At 45.3% G+C, this 21,451-nt stretch overlaps 1 protein-coding gene across 3 annotated transcripts in view; it reads left to right on the top strand.

Annotated features, from left to right (window-relative positions):
• The window catches only part of RNF213 (ring finger protein 213), a 3,248,263-nt gene that overhangs the window by 1,298,730 nt on the left and 1,928,082 nt on the right, over positions 1 to 21,451 (top strand). For all 3 annotated transcript variants that reach the window (XM_069655189.1, XM_069655190.1, XM_069655188.1), the window contains exon 17: positions 14,811 to 14,984. In XM_069655189.1, coding sequence (XP_069511290.1) covers positions 14,811 to 14,984 — 174 coding nt within the window. The remainder of the gene's footprint in view (positions 1 to 14,810; positions 14,985 to 21,451) is intronic.

The raw sequence follows: 21,451 nt of genomic DNA, 5'->3' as shown, positions 1-21,451 counted from the left end.
CGCCATGGCTGGTTGAGGCACTCTGGGTTCAAACCCGAGACTCAAGCATCATTGATAAAGAAACCTGTGGAAGATTCCAATCTGTCTGGAAAGGTGGTGGACGAGGCACTGGAGACCTCCAAGAAGGAACAGGAGACCCTTAAATCTTTGAACCAGATTACTCAAAGAACTTTTCAACAAAGAGGGGGGAACACAGACGGACCAAGACCTGGGCTCTCTCCAGCTGCACTGCTCTTCCTTTAGCTCCTCTGGCGGAAGGTCAGGCAGAAAGACTAAAGGTTTTGGTGGAGGTTCCTCATCATACTGTGAGCTCTCCGGTTCCACAACCCAGGAGGCCTACAGAGGCCGTTTCAAGGCTTTGGTGGAGGTTGTAAGCGCTGTCGTCGCCCCCAAGGCGGACCACAGGCACCGAAGGAGGATTGGACTGCCAAGGACGTCAGACCCCCGCCCATGCACCCCAGTGGGAGGCCGGCTGACTGGATTCATCAGCAAATGGGAAAAGATGTCTGTGGATCCACCCAGTGACCTGGCAGGAGCAGCACATTCCTCAGCTCCTGCTAGAGGTACGGGCCATGCTAAAGAAAGGGGCGATGGAGCTAGTTCCAAAACGACTCTGGGGTTCCGGAGTCTACTCCAGATAAATCTTGGTCAGAAATAAGACTGGGAGGGATGGGGGGGGCTGGAGGCCCATTCTAGACATGCAGCTTCATCAACTCCCAAAAATTCAGGATGGTCACGTTGCAACACATGCTCAGCCAACTGGAGGAAGGAGACTTCTTGATGTCGCTGGAGATGAAAACCTCTAATTTCACATCCCCATTCACAGGAAACAAAAGTTCCTATGCTTCGTAGTGCAGGGAAGACACTACCAATTAGAATCCCTCCCTTTCGGCGCCCAGGGTGTTCACGAAGTACCTGGGACCAGTGGCGGCCCATTTAAGTCTACGAGGGATACACGTGTACCCATACCTCGACGATTAGCTCATCTGGGCCTAGTCAAGAGGGGTAGCCATTGAACACACTACTGACGAAGCTGGGGTTCTCCATCAATTACCCAAAGTCCTGCTTCATGCCATCGCAGAACGCTCTATTCCTGGAAACCAGGCTCAACACGGTCGCCTGCCTAGCATCGTCCTCGGAGGACAGGATAGTGGCCATACTGGGAAAGGTGCAATGGCCACTGTGCGGACCATCAAGTCGCTGCTCGGCATGATGTCCTGCATCTCACTGATTCGACTCTGCAGGCTGCGGATGCGTCCTCTTCAGGAGTTCCTGGACGCCCGCTGGATACAATTGTCAGGAAGCTCCACTGACAAGATCTCTCTCGACAAGTAGTTCCGTCGAGCGATAAGATGGTGGGCCGTACACTCCAACATCGCCTAAGGCACAGGAAACGGTCACCAAACTCTTCCCTCGAGGGCTTGGGAGCCCACACCGGACGTCTGCATGCCAGGGGCATGTGGTTTCCGTACGAGATGGATTTTCACTTTAATATCCTGGAGCTGCGGCATGTGTGTTCTGGGCCCTCAAGTCTTTCCTTCCGTCCCAGAAGGACAAGGTGGTGAGGATCTTCAGACAACACAACCACAATGTTTTGCATCAGAAAGCAGGGGGGCACTTCAGTGCACAGAGTTCTGCGCCTACAGAGAGGCGCAGAACTTGTGGCACTGGGCTGTCGGCCAGGATATGTTCCTCATACCCTTTCACCTGGCAGGAGTCGAGAACACCATCGCAGACTCCCTCAGAAGGGAGTTGCAATCCTGCCACGAGTGGGGGAACCTAGGCAGGACCAGGTGGATAGCATCTTCATCAAGTGGGGCAGACCCCAGATCGATCTGTTTGCGGTGGTGGCAAACTCAAAGCACCAGAGATTTGCCAGCAGGTTCCACCAGCCAATGAGCATGGGGGACGCATTCTCTTTTTCTGTTCCTGTATGCGTTCCCTCCGCTGCCTCCACTTCTGTGAGTCATCGGTCAACTCAGTACAGTGCCATTGCAGGATGATACTCAGGATGCTGGGACCAAATCTACCTTGGTCCCAGCATGACCAAGGTAGATTTGCTACCCAGACCTTCTCAGCCTGTTGGCGTCGCCTCCGGTCAAGGTGCCAGTGGTCGCGGATCTGCTCACCAGACAAGGAGGTGCAATTCTGCATCACGACCCAGGATTGTTGAACCTGAGTGCCTGGCTCCTATAGCGGTAGAGTTCGGGGGTTACGATCTCCCAGCGTACTGCAAGGAGGTGCTTGCCAAGGCCAGAGCATTGTCTACTATAAAATGCTATGGACATAAATGGAAGAGGTTCACCGTTTGGTGCCGTGCACAGAAGCTCGACCCTCTGAGTCACGGCTCCGCAGGTACTACCATATTTGTTGTCACCAAAGCAGGACTGGCCCATGCCTCCATCAAAGTTCTTCTGGCGGCCAAATCCCGCAACACCAGATCTCCGGGGCGGTCGTCGTTATGGTCACACTGTCTGGTAAAGGAGTTTGTCAAAGGACTGTTCTGTTAGTTCCCACCGGTGAAGGCTCCAGCCCCAGCGTGGGCACTCGATGTGGTGCTGACTAGGCTCATGGGCCCTCCATTCAAACCTATGCAGACAATTCCACTGAAGTTCTTGTCGGTGAAGACAGCGTTCCTCGTTGCCATCACCTCTGCACGACGAGTGGGTGAGATTCAGGCCCTGTCCTGTAAGCCACGTTATTTGACTTTTCACGACACAAGGGTGGTGCTGCGGATGGACCCCTCCTTCATGCCCAAGGTGCCATCAGACTTTCATCTAAACAAGCCCTTGGTGTTGCCTGTGTTTTTTCGGACTCCTTCATCGCCAGCTGAAAGGACTTTGCACTCGCTGGATTTGGCTAGAGTGCTGAAGTTCTACGTGGGCCGCACTAAGTTTCCAGAAGATGTGGCAACTTTTTGTGAACTTCGGTCCTGTGAACCATGGGAAGGCCCTCTCCAAGGCTTCCATTTCTCGTTGGCTCTCCGGCTGCATCACCCATTGTCACCGGTTGGCAAACCGACCATTGGCTGGCAGTCCGAGAGCCTATTATACCAGAGCGTTTGCTGTAACTACGGCATTCCTGTCTGGTGTGCCCCTGCTGGACATCTGCAAGGCGGCTATGTGGAGGTAGACGCACACCTTCACGAGATTCTACTGCGTCGAGAGGGATTCCAGGGAGCAGTCCAGAATCGGCCAAGCAGTGCTGCGCAACCAGTTTGCTTGAAGGTGAGCATGGTGAGGCGGTAAGAGATGCTTATGTTGAGCCTTGCCACCTCCCGTGGTTGTGCATGTGTGTACTGCTATGTATTCTTTATTCATGAATATGTGAACCCATGCCAGACCCCATGCTGGAGAAGGAACAAGTTACTTACCTGTAACTGTTGTTCTCCAGCATGGGTCTAGCATGGATTCACATGCGAACCCTCCGCCTACCCCTCTGCGGCTCTTCTCTTGGTCCTACTGCCACTTTACGTGCCAACAAATCTGAAGATGGCTGCCAGAGGAGGGGCTCTTGGATAAAATTCTGTTACCAAGGGCAGTAAAGTGAAATTGACTTTACTTACATTTGTAACTTTCCAGACCCAGCACACACTATCTTACAATAGGGTGCTGCAGGAGTTACTTAGTATCCCCTTTGTCTAGCTTCTCATGTAACAATTTTATGTTACCCTTTCCTCGATGAATGGCTGGTGGCAGTGGTTTACTGGCCCTGTCCCAATCCAATGTGGAGTTCCCCAAGGTTCCTTATCTCCACCACACTTTACAACGTCTTCACCAAGCTCCTCTTTGACCGCTTGGCAATCTGGGTGTTACATATTCTTATTATGCAGATGACACCCAGGTCCTCATTGCCCTCACCGGTAGCTACGAGGGGCATGTTGCTAAACTGAATGAGATCTACCTAGAAATCCAAGCATGGATGGCCACCCATAGCCTCTTTTTAGACAAGGATAAGACGGAACTGCTTATTGCCAGATCACAGTCCCATCTCAAACTGGATCCCAGATATGAATCATTCACCATCGATGGTAACATCATAAAAGTGTTGAAAGTAGTCAAAATGCTGGTGGTGTACCTTGACTCAATTGTATTCTTTATTTATAGTGCGCACCTAACCCAAAGGGTAGCAAGGCGCAAAGGTAGCAAGAGGATTGTGAAGCTTAGTTACATAGCAGCAAAAGATGGTTCAGCAGAGGTTACATTGCTGGAGGCACCTGGACAATAATAGACAATCAAATAGCACACAGGATGTAGAGTATTTACAAGTAATCTAGCATGTATCCTCTAATAGGCAGGAAATAGACATTGATATACACAATTTACATGAGTTATTTTGTAGCACAACCTAGCGGGATATTAAGTATCATGTTCCTTAAGCCAGTGGATAGACTTGGATCTAAATAGTAGGTACGGGAGGTCCTCCCTAAGTGGTGGAGGTAGTGAGTTCCAACATTGAGCTGCTTTGACGGGGAAGCTATTCCCTCCCGACATCGTGCATTTGAATCTGGGCACAAGGAGGAGATTGGAATTGGCCTTTCTAGATGGGCGGGAGGAGATTGGTCTGGTAAATCCGGTTATTAAATATTGAGGAGCTGCCTGGTGGATACACTTATGCGTCAGGGAGACAGATTTGAGGAATAATCTATCTATGGTAGATAGCCAGTTGACAGATCTTCTAGTATCCGAGATATGTGCTTTTTTCAGGATGCTCAGGGCAGCACTTAGAGCGTTATTTTGAAGGATTTGGATTTTATTAGTAATATATTTGTTGCAACCTAGGTATAGGGCATTACAATAATCCAATTTGGACAGGATTAAAGCTCTGGCTAGTGTAATGCAGTTGGATGGTGAGAGGAAATGTTTAGCTGCTCCGATAAGTTTGCAGGTGTATGATGTGGCAGATGCTATAGCATTCACTTGTTTTGAGAAATTGAGTGTGGAATCTAGGTAGAAGCCAAGGGTTTTGACCTCTTTGGCTACTGTAATCTTGTTATCGATTACAAAGGAGGAGTAATTTGGGCCTAATTTGGTAAGGTTAAAAGAGGTGCCAAGAATGAGAAGTTCTGTTTTGTCATCATTCAGGCATAGACCGTGTGAGGCCATCCATGCCTGAATGATGAGGTACACTTTATTTACAAAGGCCAAATCCTTATCGTAGTCCTCCGTCAGCGGGATGAGGATCTGAGTATCACCAGCATAGTTAGTATAGGTGATACCCAGACCATCGAAAAGGGGCTTTGTAAAGATGTTGTACAGGGTGGGAGAGACACAAGAGCCTTGGGTTACGCCACAGGTGATAGGTGTAGGGTCAGCGGCTGCTAACGGGGAGAAGACTCTCATAGTACAGTTGTTAGGAAAGGATTGGATCCAGTCAGTTGCCTCTTGAGAGAAGTGGGCTGCTGATTGTAGATGATTACAGAGCATTTCATGGTCGACCAAGTCGAAGGCGGCTGAGAGGTCAAGGAGTAACAGTAATGCAGTCTTTCCCTTGTTTCTCAGCTCGTCTATCTGTGTCTTTAGATCCAAGAGAGCAGTTTCGGGGCTGTGCAGTGGCCTGAAGCGAGACTGCCGGACTACTAGGAGGTGAAACTGTTCAAGGTAATGTTGAATTTGTTGGTATGCTATTTTGTCAAGGATTTAAAGTAAGAATGGTACTGTAGTAATAGGGCGGTAGTTCGTAGGAGTCGAGGGATCTAGGTTAGTTTTTTTAAGGAGGGGGAGGACCCACGCTTGTTTCAAGTTATTAAGTATGGTACTTGTGGTGAAGGAGGCATTTATTAATTTAGTAATTAATGGTGCAAGTTCACGAGCCGCATCCTTTATCAATTGTGCAGGACATAGGTCCCCATGGCAATTTGAGGGTTTGAGAGTGAGGATCACCATTTCAACCTCTTTGGTAGTGACTTTATGGAAGTTAAACTGGGGAATGGGAGTTGGGGGGGGGGGGGGTGGCTGAATAGGTTGTCCCGTTGTAGAGCTGGTGATACTCATTTTGGTAGTTGGGAGAAAGGGAGTCTTTTTTATTGTTTATCTTAGTTTGCAGGGAAGTGATTTTATTAGCTAGGGCATTTTGAATGCTCGTGCACCAATTTTTATCCTTAAGGCAAGAGTCGGGCGTTTGTACAGGAGATTCTACCTCTTTCAGAATAGTAAAGAGCTCCTTAGTGTTAGATTTGGCAAGCGAGATTCGGGAATTGTAGGAAGTTTGTTTGGCCAGGATAATTTCTTTTTTATACTGGGTGGCTAGTATACTCAATTTTTTCTTATTGATGTCTGTGGAGTGTGATCTCCAAACTTTTTGACAACGTCGTTTCTCCTGTCTGAGGACTTTGGGATGGGGGGAGAACCAGGTGTTGACATGTTTGAGGGGTTTGCTCTTTCTCAACTTCAAGGGTGCAATGTTATCAAGGGAGGAGAGCATATAACTTTGTTATACAGATCTACTGTAATGGAGGAGTCTGTGTGGTTCGGAATAGCATTCAAAGTCGGTAGGATCAAGGGGATGAGTTTTTCAGAGGTAATATTTCTTTTGTTTCTGGTCTGGGTAGCTGGGGCTATGCTAATAACTTGTGCTGGTAATGTCTCTAAAGAAAACATTAGCAAGTGGTGGTCAGTCCAAGGCTGTGGCAGTATAGATGAGACCAGGATAGAGCAGTTATGCACAGCTAGCCAGTCAAGAGTTCTTCCTTTGACGTGGGTAGGCTCTGTGATCTTCTGGGTAAAGCCTAATTCCTCTAGGGTGTTAATTAATGTGGCATTGATATCTATAGAGTTGTTAAGTCCAAGGTTAAAGTCGCCTAGTAAGATACTTTGGGATGAGTTCTTAAGATTATTCCAGATGTTAGTGAGGTCTTCCTCAAAGGATCCTAGAGGGCCTGGAGGTCGGTAAATGAGGTGGGTAGATATAGATTGTGTGTTGGATAATGTTAACTTGGTGATTAAGGATTCACAGGAACCTAAATTGAGGGATGGAGAGCATTTCAGAGTGAGTTTAGTTTTAGCTATTATCGCAAGGCCTCCACCTCTAGATGTAGTTCGGTGAAGTCTTAGTAAGGTATAGTCGTCTGGTAGGGCTAGCATAATTGCAGGACCAGCTGCTGGGTGAAGCCAAGATTCAGTGATGACTAAGAAGTCTAAATCTTCATTGTACAGTATGTCAGCTAGTACTGTTGCATGGGCTACCATAGAACGGGCATTTATAAGTGCACCCTTAATTCCAGGTTGTGCTGGTTTCGCAAGTGATAGCTGAGTTTTGATGGCATCTTTCTGGGTGAGGATAGGCTCTCGGAAGAGTCTGCTGTTGAGTTGAAGAGGATGTTGAGGGGAGCTAGTATGGGCCGGGTTGGCCCTAACATTGCTGGACAATGATTTGGATAAAGGGTCATAGAGCCTTGGGAGTCTGGCACGTAATTTAAGCTTCCTTTGTAGAACAGTGCAAGGAATGGTAATCATGTCAGTTAGCTTGTAAGGTTTAGGCATTGGCATGAGTGGGAGCAAAGTGGAAAAATCTAAACGTATTATATATAGTAAGGATCTAAGTAGAGCAGTGTAAAGTAATGGGAAATGCATTGTGGGAGTGTACAAAGTAGGAGTAATGTAATATGGTTACTGGTAGACCGCATACAGATCGTAGCACACCTAAGTTAAATTATGGCAATGGGGCCTAGGTATCAGCAGATCAAGAGCGCAGATAGAAACACCTAGAACATCTAGATTCGGCTTAAGTACCTATGAGACAGTTGATCCTAATGCAGGATAAAAAGGTTCCATGTGATATTTTTGCCGGAAAAATATCGCGATGCAAAAATATAGTCATATTTTTGCGATGAAAATAACACATGGACCCTGCGGGGGATACCCCCGCAATCCCCGCATCATTTTTTAATGTGCGGGGGACACCCCCGCAACCCTCGCACCTAATATTTTCGCCACCAAAAATATCGCATATGGCCGTTCCCGACGACCATATGTACGCCGATATTTTTGCTGGCGAAAATATTACCTGATACCGATAAAAACACATCTAGATTTGACTTTGGCAGTTAACCTAAGAAACGGCAATTCCAGTGCAAATATAAAAACACATCTAGGTTTGACTTTGGCAGTCAACCTAAGAAATGGCAATTCAAATGCAGAGATGAAAACCCGTCTGGATTTGGCAGTAGCAGTTAACCTAGGAGGCAGCAGTAGTACATGAGTAAAAGCACATTTCAATCGGACTTTGGCACTAGTCTCAATGCTTTCCCTCAAAAAGCAAATCAACACTACCATCTCAGCCACAGCATATACTAATAAACTTATAAATGCTACAATGTTTATCCACTAACAGTTGCCTCACATTGGCTAGACTATTGCAACACGCTCTTCTTTGGTTCTACAAATAACAACTTGAATAGACTACAGATAATCCAAAATAATGCCCTCCGTTGTGCCCTCAATCTTCCATGCAAGGCCCACATCTCTACGCTCAGAAAGAAATCCCAATGGCTCCCTATCCGTGAAAGAATTAAACTACGGGCATTGATCATTACTCACAAATGCCTATACCTGACAGCCCATGCTACCTCTCAGCCAAATTCACGAGACAGAATACCACCAGACCAACCAGATCACCTTACCTTCACCAACTCAATATACCAAAGTTTAACCTGAAAACAGCTGGGGGAGCAAGTTTCCCTGTACTGGCAGCCAAATGCTGGAATGCACTACCCATGACAATAAAAGCCGACACCTCATTCTGGTTGTTTAGAGCCAAAGTCAAGGAACTGCTCAGCACCCAACAATAGTCTGCCAACGCACTTAACTATTCCCAACGGGTCCATTACCCTACTTAGGTCATTGTAATCTAATGTATTATCTGCTGCTTCATTCAAATGTATGCTATGCTTGCGGCGAACCAAACTGTAACCTGGTCCTGCCATAACCTACTATGCTTCTCTCCGGACCACTCTGTAACCAGGTCCTCGAACCACATTGTAATGTATTATTTTCACCTGCCTGTATGTGCAACAAGCTGTAACCACTGTTGAATCTAAAGAATTAGCACCCAGTTACCCTAGGGTTCGGCAGCGCTTTACAAGTAATCAAACTAAACTACCATGGTGTGCTTTTACTGCGGGTTGCGTTCGCAGCCACGGTAAAGCACCCAAGCGTGTCATTTTTGTCAAAATGGCCCTGGTTTTCTTTTTTCGCCATTTCTTTGTGGAAAGGTCCTTCTTGAGATTTACTCTGCGCGCCAAACCAGGTTTGATCCCTTTTGTTTGATTTGTCTTTGGCGGGATTCACGAGTAAAGCCCGCCTCTGGCTCCAGGGTGTCTGGCACGGGCAGGAAGCGAGGGAGCTGCCCGAAACTGCCTGTACTTAGTCTTCTAGGAGACAGGAATGTACTCTGGCTGGATGTCCGGCAAGGACAGCCAACCTGCTGGATGACTGACAGCTAGGCTGGAATTAATGGGAGAAACATGCATAAAAGGCGAGACTTTTGGCTTGGAAGGTAGAGTCAACCACTGGACGAAGGAATCCGAAGAAGAACTTGGAATAGACGCCTGGTGCAACTCTTGGACCGTTGGTTTGCCCGGTGAAGCCCTGCTGCTGTGCTGAAGCTCCGAATTCATATCAACCGAGAAGTCCCGCAAGGACGACTTCTCCCCTTGAGTTGGTGGGACCAATCAACTCCAAAGTAAGCCACCTGGACACCCTCTTGAAGCTGTTGAATTTCCACTGCAGTCGCTGCTGTAACCGAATAGCCAGGCAGAGGAACACCAGATTGTGTTGCCTTTAAGATGTCCAAGTGCTCCAGGAAGATCCTCCGGACTCCCAGGAAGCAGATCCATGGTGTTGCTATTTGAGGTAGACTCAAGGAGCTGAAACACTGAAGTGTCACTTGTTTGAAGATTGCTGGTTGCGGTTGGTGACGTCCTATTGCAGTGCAGGAGTCCCCAGAAGTCCTCCCTCTTGTCCCCACGACTGAGGCCCAGGAACACCAGGATCTGCAGAGCTGCACAGGAGCAGAAGCCATCTGCTGCACTTTTCTTCAACCTAAAGGTACTGTACAGTCTTAAGAGAACTTACCTCTTGTGCCACCTTGCTTGATCTCAGTTGAGACTTGTCTCAGTTGCTCTTGTAGAGTTGCTTGCATCTTCCACTTCTCGCGGGCCTAACAACTTGTGACCCTTCATTCAATTTTAATTTTACTACAAAGATTTCTAAAATATTGTGCAAGACTTTTACTTTCAAGAAATGCTTCAGTTCACCGACTTTTGCTAACTTAACATTGGCAGGCCTTGGTCCCTGAATGACTCTTCTCTCTTCTGTATATGTGTTTTGCCTTCCTTCCAGGAAAGGGTTAACAGACTTTACATTGTTTTTTTTTTAAAGTACTTACCTGGTTGAGAATAATTGTGTGAACACTTGTCTTATTCTAAAACCTCTTTTCTTTTACACTCCTCTCGTATATTCTAAATGCAACAGTGATATAATGTCCACAACACCCTAGCTAGTGAAGTCACCTGAGGGTGTAGGTAGTGTCTGTGAGCCATCCCAAACGGGTATTTGCTGATTTGGATAATTGTGTGTGTGTTTTTGAAGTGTATGTGTGTATTGCTTTACATTGCTCCCTTCTGAAGAAGGCTTATTCAAACTGACTGTTAAATCAATAATTGTTTAATTAACACGCTACCAACCTTTTATAGTACATACTTATACCAAAGGTTGGGTTCCTATTGCAAGGGGGTCAGGGTTGTTGTAGTGCACCCAAAGGGTACTGCATACAATCTTGCCTAACACCTTGCCACCTCCCGTGGTTGTGTAATGATTGTACTGCTATGTATTCTTTATTCATGAACATGTGAATCCATGCTGGAGAAGGAACAAGTTACTTACCTATAACTCCGGTGTTCTCCAGCATGGGTCTGGCAATGTTTCACATCCTGCCATCTTGAGCATACTGCCACTGTACTTGCTACCAAATTTGAAGGTCACTGCCAGAGGAGGGGCTTAGGGAGAGGGCAGTCATTGATTGCGGGCAGTATGACCCAGAGGACAGTGATTGGTTTAGAGGAGAAAAATAGTTTATAAGTGAAAGTTTTTTCTTTTACTGAGGATTCACGGCCTTTCAAAGGGGAATATTTTTGAGCATATGAATCCATGCCAGACCCATGCTGGAGAACAATAGTTAAAGGTAAGTAACTTGTCTCATCTTTACGTTATCTAGCCGCCAAGGAGTGGATCTGTTTGGCTAATTCTCAGAAAGGTGCTAATTCCCTCCACCTTAGAAAGCCCCAGCAACTTTGCTGGATTTTGAGGACTTGAATTTTGTTTACCCTGGAAAGAGTGTGACCCTTTCCCCACTCTCTCATGTATTTTACTGTGGAATTTACCTCTGTTTCTTTTGGTTGTGGAGTCTGACAAACTCCATAGGCATCATCTTTTACATTGTGTCACACAGCACCTTCAATGCAGTGACACAGGGAAGTCTATCAGATTTCCCAAAGTTTTAACTACTTTCCCTGGGATAAACTACTGTATCCCAGAGCAGTAAAGTGAAATTGACTTGCCATTGTAACTTTCTAGACCCAGCACACACTATCTTGCAATAGGGTGCTGGAGGGGTTACTTAGTAGCCCCTTTGTCTATCTTCTCATGTAACTTTTTTTATGTTACCCTTTTCTCATTGAATGGCTGGTGGCAGTGGTTTCGTTTGAACTACCATGGGGTGCATTTACCTCGGGCTGCGTTCACAGATGCTGTAAAGCAACCACAGGTGCCGTCTTTGTCAAAATGACTCCCGGTCTTCTTTTTTCAGCATTTCTTTGTGAAAAGGTCCTTCTTGAGATTTACTCTGCGCGCCAAACCAGGTTTGGTCTTTGTTCATTTTGCCTTTGGCGGGCTTCACGAGTGAAACCACTTCTGGCTCCAGAGTGTCTGGGGTAGGCAGGAAGTGAGGGAGGTGCCCGACACTCCCTGTGCTTAATCTCCTAGGATTCCCAAATGCACTCTGTGGTGATTTGCTGGCTGATTGTCCGGCAAGGACAGCCACCCTGCTTGGTGACTGAGAGCTGGGTGGGAATGACTGGGAGAGAACTGAATAAAAGGCGAGTCCTTTGGCTTGGAAGGCAGAGTCGACCACTGGATGAAGGAACTGAAGAAGAGCTTGAGGAGGACGCCTGCTGCAACTCCTGGACCGTTGGTTTGCCCAGTGAAGCCCTGCTGCAGTTCTGAAACGCCAAGTTTGCATTGACAGAGAAGCCCCTTCGAGGAAAACTTCTCCCTTTGAGTGGGTGGGACCAATCAACTCCAAAGTAAACCACATGGACATCCATCTCGGAGCTGGTTGAATTTCCACAGAGTTGCTGCTGGAAACCATATAGCAAGGGAGAGGAACACCACTATTGTGTGTGTTGCTTTTAAGCTGGCCTAGAGCTTTTGGAAGATCCTCCGGACTCCCAAAAGCAGGAGTGACCAAGCCTGAGCCCCCTCAACACAGTGCGGGACCCCAGAAGCAAGGAAAGTCCATCTCGACAGCCAGGAACGCAGTGTTGCTATTTGTGGTAGACGCGAGGGGCAGAAACACAGAGCAGACACTGAAAGTGAAGTTTGCCGGTTGCAAGTTTTGACCGTCCCAGTGCATTGCATGAGTCCCCCCGACGCCCTCCCTCTTGTCCCCCCGACTCAGGCCCAGTGAGATCTGCAGAGCTGCACTGGAACAGAAGTCGTCAGCTGCATCTTTTCTTCATTTCTAAGGTACTGTAAAACAAGTCTGAGAGAACTTACCTCTTATTGTAGAGTTGCTTGAAACTTCTACAACTCACAAGCCTAATCAGCTTGTGGCCCTACATTTGATTCTTCTTTTCATCAAAGACTCCTAACAACTTGTGCAAAGACTTTTCCATTTTCTTACCATAAGTGCTTCATCCTATACAAGACTTTCGCCCATTGACTTTGGCTTAGCCTATTGAATGGTATGACTCTTCTTGGGGGATCCAAAAGTATTTGCCTGCTTAAGAATATTTGTGGTCTCTTGTTCTAATAACCTTTGACTTTTACCAATTTCTGAAAGTATTCTAAATGCCAACAGTAAGATATTAATGTCCCCAGATCCCTATTTATTGCAGTGTATTTGTCTGTTACTATTATATTGCTCCCTTCTGAAGAAGGCTTTCTAACTGACTGATAAATTAATAATTGTTTATGCAAGAAACCTTGAATGTAAGTTTATTTGAATACCTGTAACTGTAAATCTCTGTGTACCTCCACTACAGCTCACATTTACCCGTCTTGAGATAAGTCTGGCTACTCAACACGCTACCAAAACTGTGTACTGCAAGCTAATACCAAAGGTTGGGTTGCCTATACCTGTAGTCAGAGTTGTGTGTAGTGGTCCCAGAGGGTACGGCATACAAACTTTGCCTAACCGCTTGGCATTTGTTTCCTGGCAATATGCTCAGTTAGTCTTGTGTGTCGATATTGGCATATGTTGGAGTACTGGCATTCATATTGGGATACAGCCACCATTAACTTAATTTTTGGCCTGGCATATTTGGTGGGCAAAGGCATCATAACAATGCTCTTGAAAAGTTAGTGATCTGGCATCTGTTGTATTTTTTCATTTTGCCTTACCAAACCCAGTTGTAAACTGACTTTTTGTCAATTATTTACTGAACGTGTGATGTAAAATGCAGCATGTTATCCCATTATTTAAAAAAATAGAGGCACGTGGCTGCCTTGCTACACTAGGTTGTTTGCACACATTTATTAGAAATATGTGTCAGGCTACTTAAAAAAAAAAGGAATCTGTCATCGCTGACCTGTAGTTTTGACAGTGTAGTAACATTATGATACTTTGAAACACCCATTTACTACAGCCCCTTTCAGCAAACAAATCCCATAGATGGCTTGAATGGATTGTTTTTGCCCAATTTTTCTACACATAGGGACGTGATCCAGGGTAGCCCTATCCACCATTTCACAGCGGTGTGATTTTCAGAGTTTTGGTGGTGGCCAACCTGTCGGGATTGGACAGCCAAAAACCATTAATTGAGGTACACCCATACATATATAGATGAAGGTCCTTGGGAGACCCTCATCAGACCTATTCCTAATCAGTCACAAAAAAGGGGGCTTGGTTGGCTCTGTGAAGAGCCTACATATGAAATGGCCCATGTATATGATTTTAAAAAATGCATTGGTGGCCCAATGATCACCATATAGGAGCATTGGACTGCCAATGTGGTAGAAAAGGCTACAGGATGGTTCGCCCAAAAACAAAATATGTAGCTTCCACCAACTTATTTCACAGCATACTTTCTGGGTGAGAGAACCCACCCAGGAACCGGATGGGGTGATAAAGAAGCACCCTAACCATTGGGGTTACTTAGAACAGCACACCATTTAGGGTTTGCAGTTGCAGGGGGACTTCAGTAGAAGTGTATAGTACCCACAGTTGGCAAATGAATCCCCAATAAATGTCATTCTGACGTAACATACACTCACACTCGTGGAAAAGCATCAATCTAAATGGATGCTGATGTGGTAGATATAGTGGCCTTTAGTTGATGTCAAAAGCAGCCTTTAAAGATGGGGCAATGATTAACGCCCACAAGTTTAACTTTTACAAAAAACAAGAAGCTATTGGCTCGCCCATCCAGATGTTAAAGTATTATTGTGCGGAGCATGTATGCCTATGATGGTTATTGAGCAGCAAAGCTATTGTTACTGGTCAGTAATATTTTGGTTTCTCATGCACACAGACAAATGTACGCATTATCAGGGTTTGGGCATTACTCATACTTTTCTCTTTGTCTTATCCAGGTGCTGATGGGCAGCTGTTGGTTGAGCTTACTGATGATGCTAAGACATTGATGGTCATAGCAGACTCTGTGTTCATGGCAGTCCATAGGAATCTGATGAATGGGACCCTGCTTGTGAAGCACTTGGAGTGCATCCTGAAAAACAAGGACCATTTTCTCACAATTTGGAAACTGGGTAAGTTCTTTTAGTTATTTAATGCTTCTCATACATTCGAATTAATGGTGACAGCAAATCTGAAGTCCTTAACATGTTAAGTCTATGAAATGTGTTATCTGTATTTACTTGATGATTATCCTGCATACCAGACAATTGATGTCATAAAACCATATTTGTTATTCTTTTTATTGTTCCAAATTAAGCAAAATATCAACATGCACATATGCTCTACATATGCAGGTCCTGCTACAGTGGATGTCATTCTTTTGTTTGACTAATCGTGGAAGCTGTAAATCGAGCATTTTTAGGAGGCCTGCTTGCTCACCTGGTTAGATAACCCTGGTAATGAATGCCTGTCTTAGTTGCACTTTTCAAACCACACACCGTAACCGTGCTCTGGCAGATTACCCTGCTGCCTGCTTTTCCCTCCAGTGTCCATCGTTCGAAACTGTGCGCAAGTACTGTTCGTGCTTCAGGCACCGATCGGAAACAGCGCTCACATGCATCTGAGACACTTCTGGACACATCTTCAGGTAATTCAGTATTATAAATATACATGCCCCTCAGTGATTCACAACAGTTTGTTCCCTGTACCTGTTGGCCTAGATGTTCTAATTTATGCCAAATCTGCCTCGCTTATGAGACACCCAGCACTTTTTTGCTGGACTTGTGTATTTCTTTTCTATGTTCTTGGGTGAGTGGGAACTTTTTCTCCCACTCCACCTTTCTTTTTCTCTGGCTATGGGAGTCAGTTTTATGTCCCTCCATACTTTATTTTTGAATTCCGGTTTTCCTCCAACTTTTATAGGCATCTTTTGTGTTAGGGAGAATACTCATTTCTGTGCTAATTCCCTTCAACCTCAGAGACCCTGAACTCTTTTTCTGGACTTGAGGACTTTTTAATTTTAACCCTGGAGTGAGTGAGCCCTTTTTCTCACTCATGTGTTTTGACCTGATTTGGATTATGTTTTTTCTTTATTTTTGGAGTCTGAAAAACTCCATAGGCATCTACTTTTGGAATTGTTATTAAAGGTTGCCATCATAAGTACAACCTTTCTGTGTACGCCGTTTCTCTCATGTCAAAATTTCGAACTACTGCGACTCATATTTTCTGTCCCTCCCCATTACATTGCGGCTTTGCGATTCATAGTGTCCCTTTATTTTTCGTGCCTCCCCCATCTCTTCCCGATTCAGATTCCCTGTTGATTCTATGCACTAAGCGAGCAGTGTCCTTTTCGAATTTGGTTTAAGTACAATGTGGTCGGTTGTTTTTTGCAACTTAATTTTATGTACAATGCGGTCGGCTCAGCAGCAATATATCTAATGTCGGACAATTTGCTTTTTTAAAATAATGTGTTAATTATTTAATTTTCTTTTATAATCAGCTACCAGTACTTCAGTGACCATTAGCAATTTATTTATACTCTGGGAAATATGCATACACAGTTGCAAACGTTTTATACTATACATGCAAACTTATTACATTCTTTAATGATCTTCTACTACTTCTAATTCATTGAAAGCATTCGTTTACTGAATTACAAATGCCACTTTAAACGCAGGACTGGTAATGTAGTCTTTGACATTCATTTGGGAAGATTTCAGCGCCATTTCCTTTTAGTTTTTTTTTTTATTGTGTGTGTGCTGCCATTGCTGTGCCACTCATGTGCTGCAGTATTTTGATTTCTTGGACACTTTCTTCGATTTTTAAAGAGTTAAAAAATGTCCATAATATTGGATTGCCTCTTCCACTCAGGCTGTGATGCCAACCTTCAAGTTCATTATTTGTTTTCGGTGCCTCTGCGATTATTGCTTCATAGCAATTCCAGTATTCCACTGAAATTCTTGGATGGCGTCTTCTATGTCGTGTTTGTTTACCCAACCAGGTCTCATCAAAGTAATTTAGAAAATGTTAGTAATTCATCATTCTCCCTATAGTATTCACACAATACCATTTCTTCATAACTTCTGATTACCACTTCTTTTGGCACATATGCTTATGCACACAACTTCTTAATCTGTAACTGAAATTCACTGTCGGATACATATTTTGATTGTAATCCATGTCTCTGGATATTCTTTCCCAGATTTTGGCTGTATTGAAAGAAGCACTCCTGGATTTGAATATCTGAGAGAATTTGCTATATTGCTATCATTGCCTCCAATTCATAGTCCATACCACATAGGATTGTATGCAAAATCTGTTTTGGTAGTTTATCTTTAATTCTTCCGAAAATGTCAATGTACGTTTTTTAAAAACTGTTGTTCGTTAGAATATATACCAATGGGAAGAAGTCACTACCAAGGTTTGCATGTATGCTATAAAGTTGTGTAAATGGTGTTGAAGAACTCTTGAAAGTTCTGCTATATTTTATAGTTTTAGATTAATTATTAGTGCATGCCCGTCCACGGCAATTAGTTATTGCATGCTAGGTGCATTTCCATAGTGTTGCTGCAATTTACATTTTTTCCTTTGAATAAATATAACCTATCACACTCAGCTGCTTATTTCCTTTGTTTGAATAAATGTACTCCACTTTATCCATTAGTCTATGTTGGGCAAAGTTTGTATGCAGTACCCTTTTGGACCACTACACACAAAGACTACAGGTGTAAGCAAACCAACCTTTGGTATAAATCAGTACTACACATTTTTTTATAGCGCTAATGAGCAGCCAGGCTCATCCCAAGAAGGGAATGTGAGCTGTAATGATGTTACACAGAGGTCTACAATCACAAGTATTCAAATAGTCTCTTATACTCAGGTTTCTTGGTAAACACTTCTAAAACATTCATTAGAAGGAGGCAATCTATATCACGCACAAATATAGTTCAGTACTTCACACTATCAGTTTCTGAGGCATTTAAACTACTTTGAAGGAGGACCAAAATGGCATAGGTTAATAAAAAGAAGGTTACAGTTACTCCTAAACAGTGTAAATAGTTCACCAGTTCACCAGAGTTCACCAGAGAGAGTCAATTCAATGCAATAGGTTAGGCCAAAGTCAATGGGCTAAAGTCTTTTATAGGATAAAGCAGTACTGGTAGTTAAACTGAAATGTCTTTGCCAAAGTTCTCAGAAGTTTCCCTTGTGGCTTATGCTTTTTCTGTTTGGGGCCCTCTTTTGGATTGGAGGTCTTAGAATTCTCTTTGCCATGTTTCTTTTGCTGCTTTCCTTCATCCTTTTTCTGAGTTGCCCCAGAATCCTTGTGAGTACCCCTGTTGGCAACCTACAATTCAGCAGCCTTTCCTAGCTTCTTGGGATCAAGTTCCTTCGAGTCAGCCAAATGCTTAGCTCAGGAAAGCAGGCATCAAAAATAGATTATTTTTTTTTAAACTTATATTTGACGGCAGAGGTTCACATTAGGCACATACATCAAGGCAAATAATATATATCGCAGATATACTTTAGAGCAGCACATTGATCACAATACATTAAACGCAGCAATGTCGACAGATCATCACATGAGAAGGGACAGTAGAGAAGTTCATGATGTAGGAGTGGTTCCTGGTGGGGCAGGGGACAGGCCAGACCCGGGTGAATCTTTACTTCGGTTATTAAGATAAGTGTTGAATTAAACCCAGATGTTCTTGGGGTGGGAGTGGGAAGGGAGCATGGTCAGGTATTCCTCCTCGCAGTTTCGTGACCGTGAGCAAGTGCAGCCATTTCTGAAAGACTGGGGGGGAGGAGCTTTTCCAACACTGGAGTATACATTTTTTAGCTATCATACAGCTTATGTTCAGAAATCTAGCCACGCGTCTAGTGTCATCCATTCTCCACATTCCAAACAGGACTGCTAAAGGATCAGGGTCAACCACAGCTTCAATAATTACAGTAAGAGTTTCTAAGATGCTCTCCCAAAATTCAAGCAGTTTATTACAGGTCCAGAACATATGTAAGTGGTCAGCTTCTTCCGTTCTGCAACGGGGGCAGGAGTGCACCATGGTATGGGTGAACATTGAAGTCCTATGCAGGGTATAATAAAGCCTGTGTAGCAGTTTGTACTGCATGGCGCGGTAGCGGAAGTTAAGGGAGACCTTTTTGGTATGTAGGCACATTTCCCCCCAGACCTAATCGGATATTTCTAGGCCCAATTCAGTTGCACATTCATCGCGCGCCCTGAGAGCCTGAGTCGAGGCAGTATCCTGCAGGATCTTATATAGTGAAGAGACGACGCTGTGGGCGCCTCCAGAGTTAGCAATGTATGCAATCGCCGGATCGTCTGGGGGCTCGTCTGGGAAGGAGGGCCATTTAGTGCGAAACGCGGCCCGGAGTCTATAATATTGGAGGGTCTCTAAGGCAGATCTTGTGTGCCCTGGTTTCCATGTTTGGGGATCAATGACCTTGCCTTCGGGGTAGAAGTCAGCCAGTGCCTGGTATCCCAAGGCCCCCCAGTGTCGTGCCAGGGCGGCATCATGCGTGGGTTCCAGGCCAGGGAAGGCCCACACCGGGAGCCATTTATAGTATGGAGATGACTCGGTTGTCGGACGTAGCAAGTGTGTCCAGGCACGAAGGGTCGCGTTGATTGGGTCGATAGTCAGGTGTGTAATGCTGATACAGTATTAGAGACATTATGTTGGTACCAGCAGCTGCCAGACCCTCCAAATTGACATGCGGTCGGGCTGGAGAACCAGGAAACCAATGAGTGGCTTGTTGGGCCTGGGCCGCAGTCCAATAAAGTATCAAATCCGCAGCTGTGAGTCCCCCTTGTTTGTACAGAAGCACCATGTCAGTCCACTTCTTGTGCAACGCGCCAGAGTGCCATTGGAACTGTGCGCATAGTGTGTAGTCTGGTGAAGTATACCTTCCCAGGCCATACATGTACATTACTGAAGGTGTAAAGAAGCTTGGGAAGTGGAATCATTTTAAGAGGGAGAGCCGACCAGCCATGGCCAATGGGAGAGCTTGCCACCGCGAGATTTTAGTTTCAACTATTTGTGCTACTGCCGAATAGTTGTCAGCAAGTAGGGTGGGTTTGGTTAGGGATATCTGAACGCCCAAGTATCTGATACCCCCCGGGGACCAGTGGAGGGCGTATTCAGTTGTGGGTAGCTGGGTAGATTTAGTAAGCGGGAAGATCTCATACTTTGAGTAGTTAATTGTGAAACCATAGTGTGTGCCGATGCAAGTGATATCTCTCAGTATGGGGTCAAGATGGGTTTTAGGATCTCTGATGTATAGTAGTACATCTTCTGCATATAAGGATATGATTTCGGGGTCATCTTTCAATCGAATTCCTCTGCGGGCATGGCGTTTACGGACATAGTCCGCCATCAGCTCTATTGCTAGAGCAAAAAGGATTGGGGAGAAGGGCATCCTTGACGGGTACTCCTGAAGAGTGTGAACAGGTTGGATGTCAGTAAATTAGCTCGTACTCGCGCCACAGGGGAAGTGTATGGTAATTTGATGAACCCAATCATGTTTGGTCCGACGCCCATTGTCTCCAGCACCAGCCACATGTATCTCCAAGAAACCATGTTGAAGGCCTTCTCTGCATCCAAAGTAACCGCCACAGCTTGCGCGTCTTGGTCTATACGGGACATGACATTAAACAATCTTCTGATATTATGGGAGGTGGATCTCCCAGGGACGAAGCCTGCCTGATCCTCATGAACCAAATATGTCATGATGGCCAAAAAACGGTTCGCTATGATTTTGGCAAAGATTTTTGTATCAGGATTCATGAGAGAGAGAGAGGTCTATAAGACCCACATTCGTCTTCGGGTTTACCAGGTTTGAGCAGTACCATGATGACAGCTTCATGCATAGAGGGGGGAAGGATAGAAACACGGAGTGATTCGACCCAGACCTCAAGCAGCCTGGGAGCTAATATGGCGATGTGTTCTTGATAAAATCCGGCGGTGAGCCCGTCAGGGCCCGGCGCCTTACCTTTAGGCAAGTCTGAGATGGCCGTTACTATCTCGTCTAATGTGATTGGGGAGTCTAGTTGGTCCCGGGTAGGGGGGGAAATTACTGTGGTAGGGATCTGGCCTAGAAGCCCACGCATGTGGTGTGCAGTATGCTCAGCAGGTTGGGAGTAGAGTGATCTCTAGAACTCAGTGAATATATCTAAGATTGGTTGGTCCGCCCATTGTGCGTTTCCATGCTCATCCTTGATGGAGGTAATCTGAGTCAGGCCAGATTCCCTTCTTACAAGTGTCGCTAATGTTTTCCCCGGTCTGTCCCCCTCACCATATTTCCTGGCGGCCTGCCGACGGCTGAAGTATTGGACTTCGTTGGAAGCAAGTGAGTTGTGCGTCTGGAGTTCTTCGCTAATTTGGGTGAGTATGGCGGGGTCAGCACCAGTTGAGCATTGCAGCTCCAGTTGTTTCAGTTTGGCTTCAGAGCGACCGAGGGTGGCTCTGATTGCTTTCAATATTCCAGCGTCCCGGGAGACAGACATTCCCCTAATATACACCTTGGAGGCGACCCACCTAACTGCAGCTGACGTGGCCTGGAGAGAGTTGTGTTCAAAGAAGGATTC

Source organism: Ambystoma mexicanum, chromosome 3q (assembly GCF_040938575.1).
Source record: "Ambystoma mexicanum isolate Mex_15411 chromosome 3q, UKY_AmexF1_1, whole genome shotgun sequence".
Lineage (NCBI taxonomy): Eukaryota > Metazoa > Chordata > Amphibia > Caudata > Ambystomatidae > Ambystoma > Ambystoma mexicanum.
This window is presented reverse-complemented; position numbering and strand designations above follow the sequence as displayed.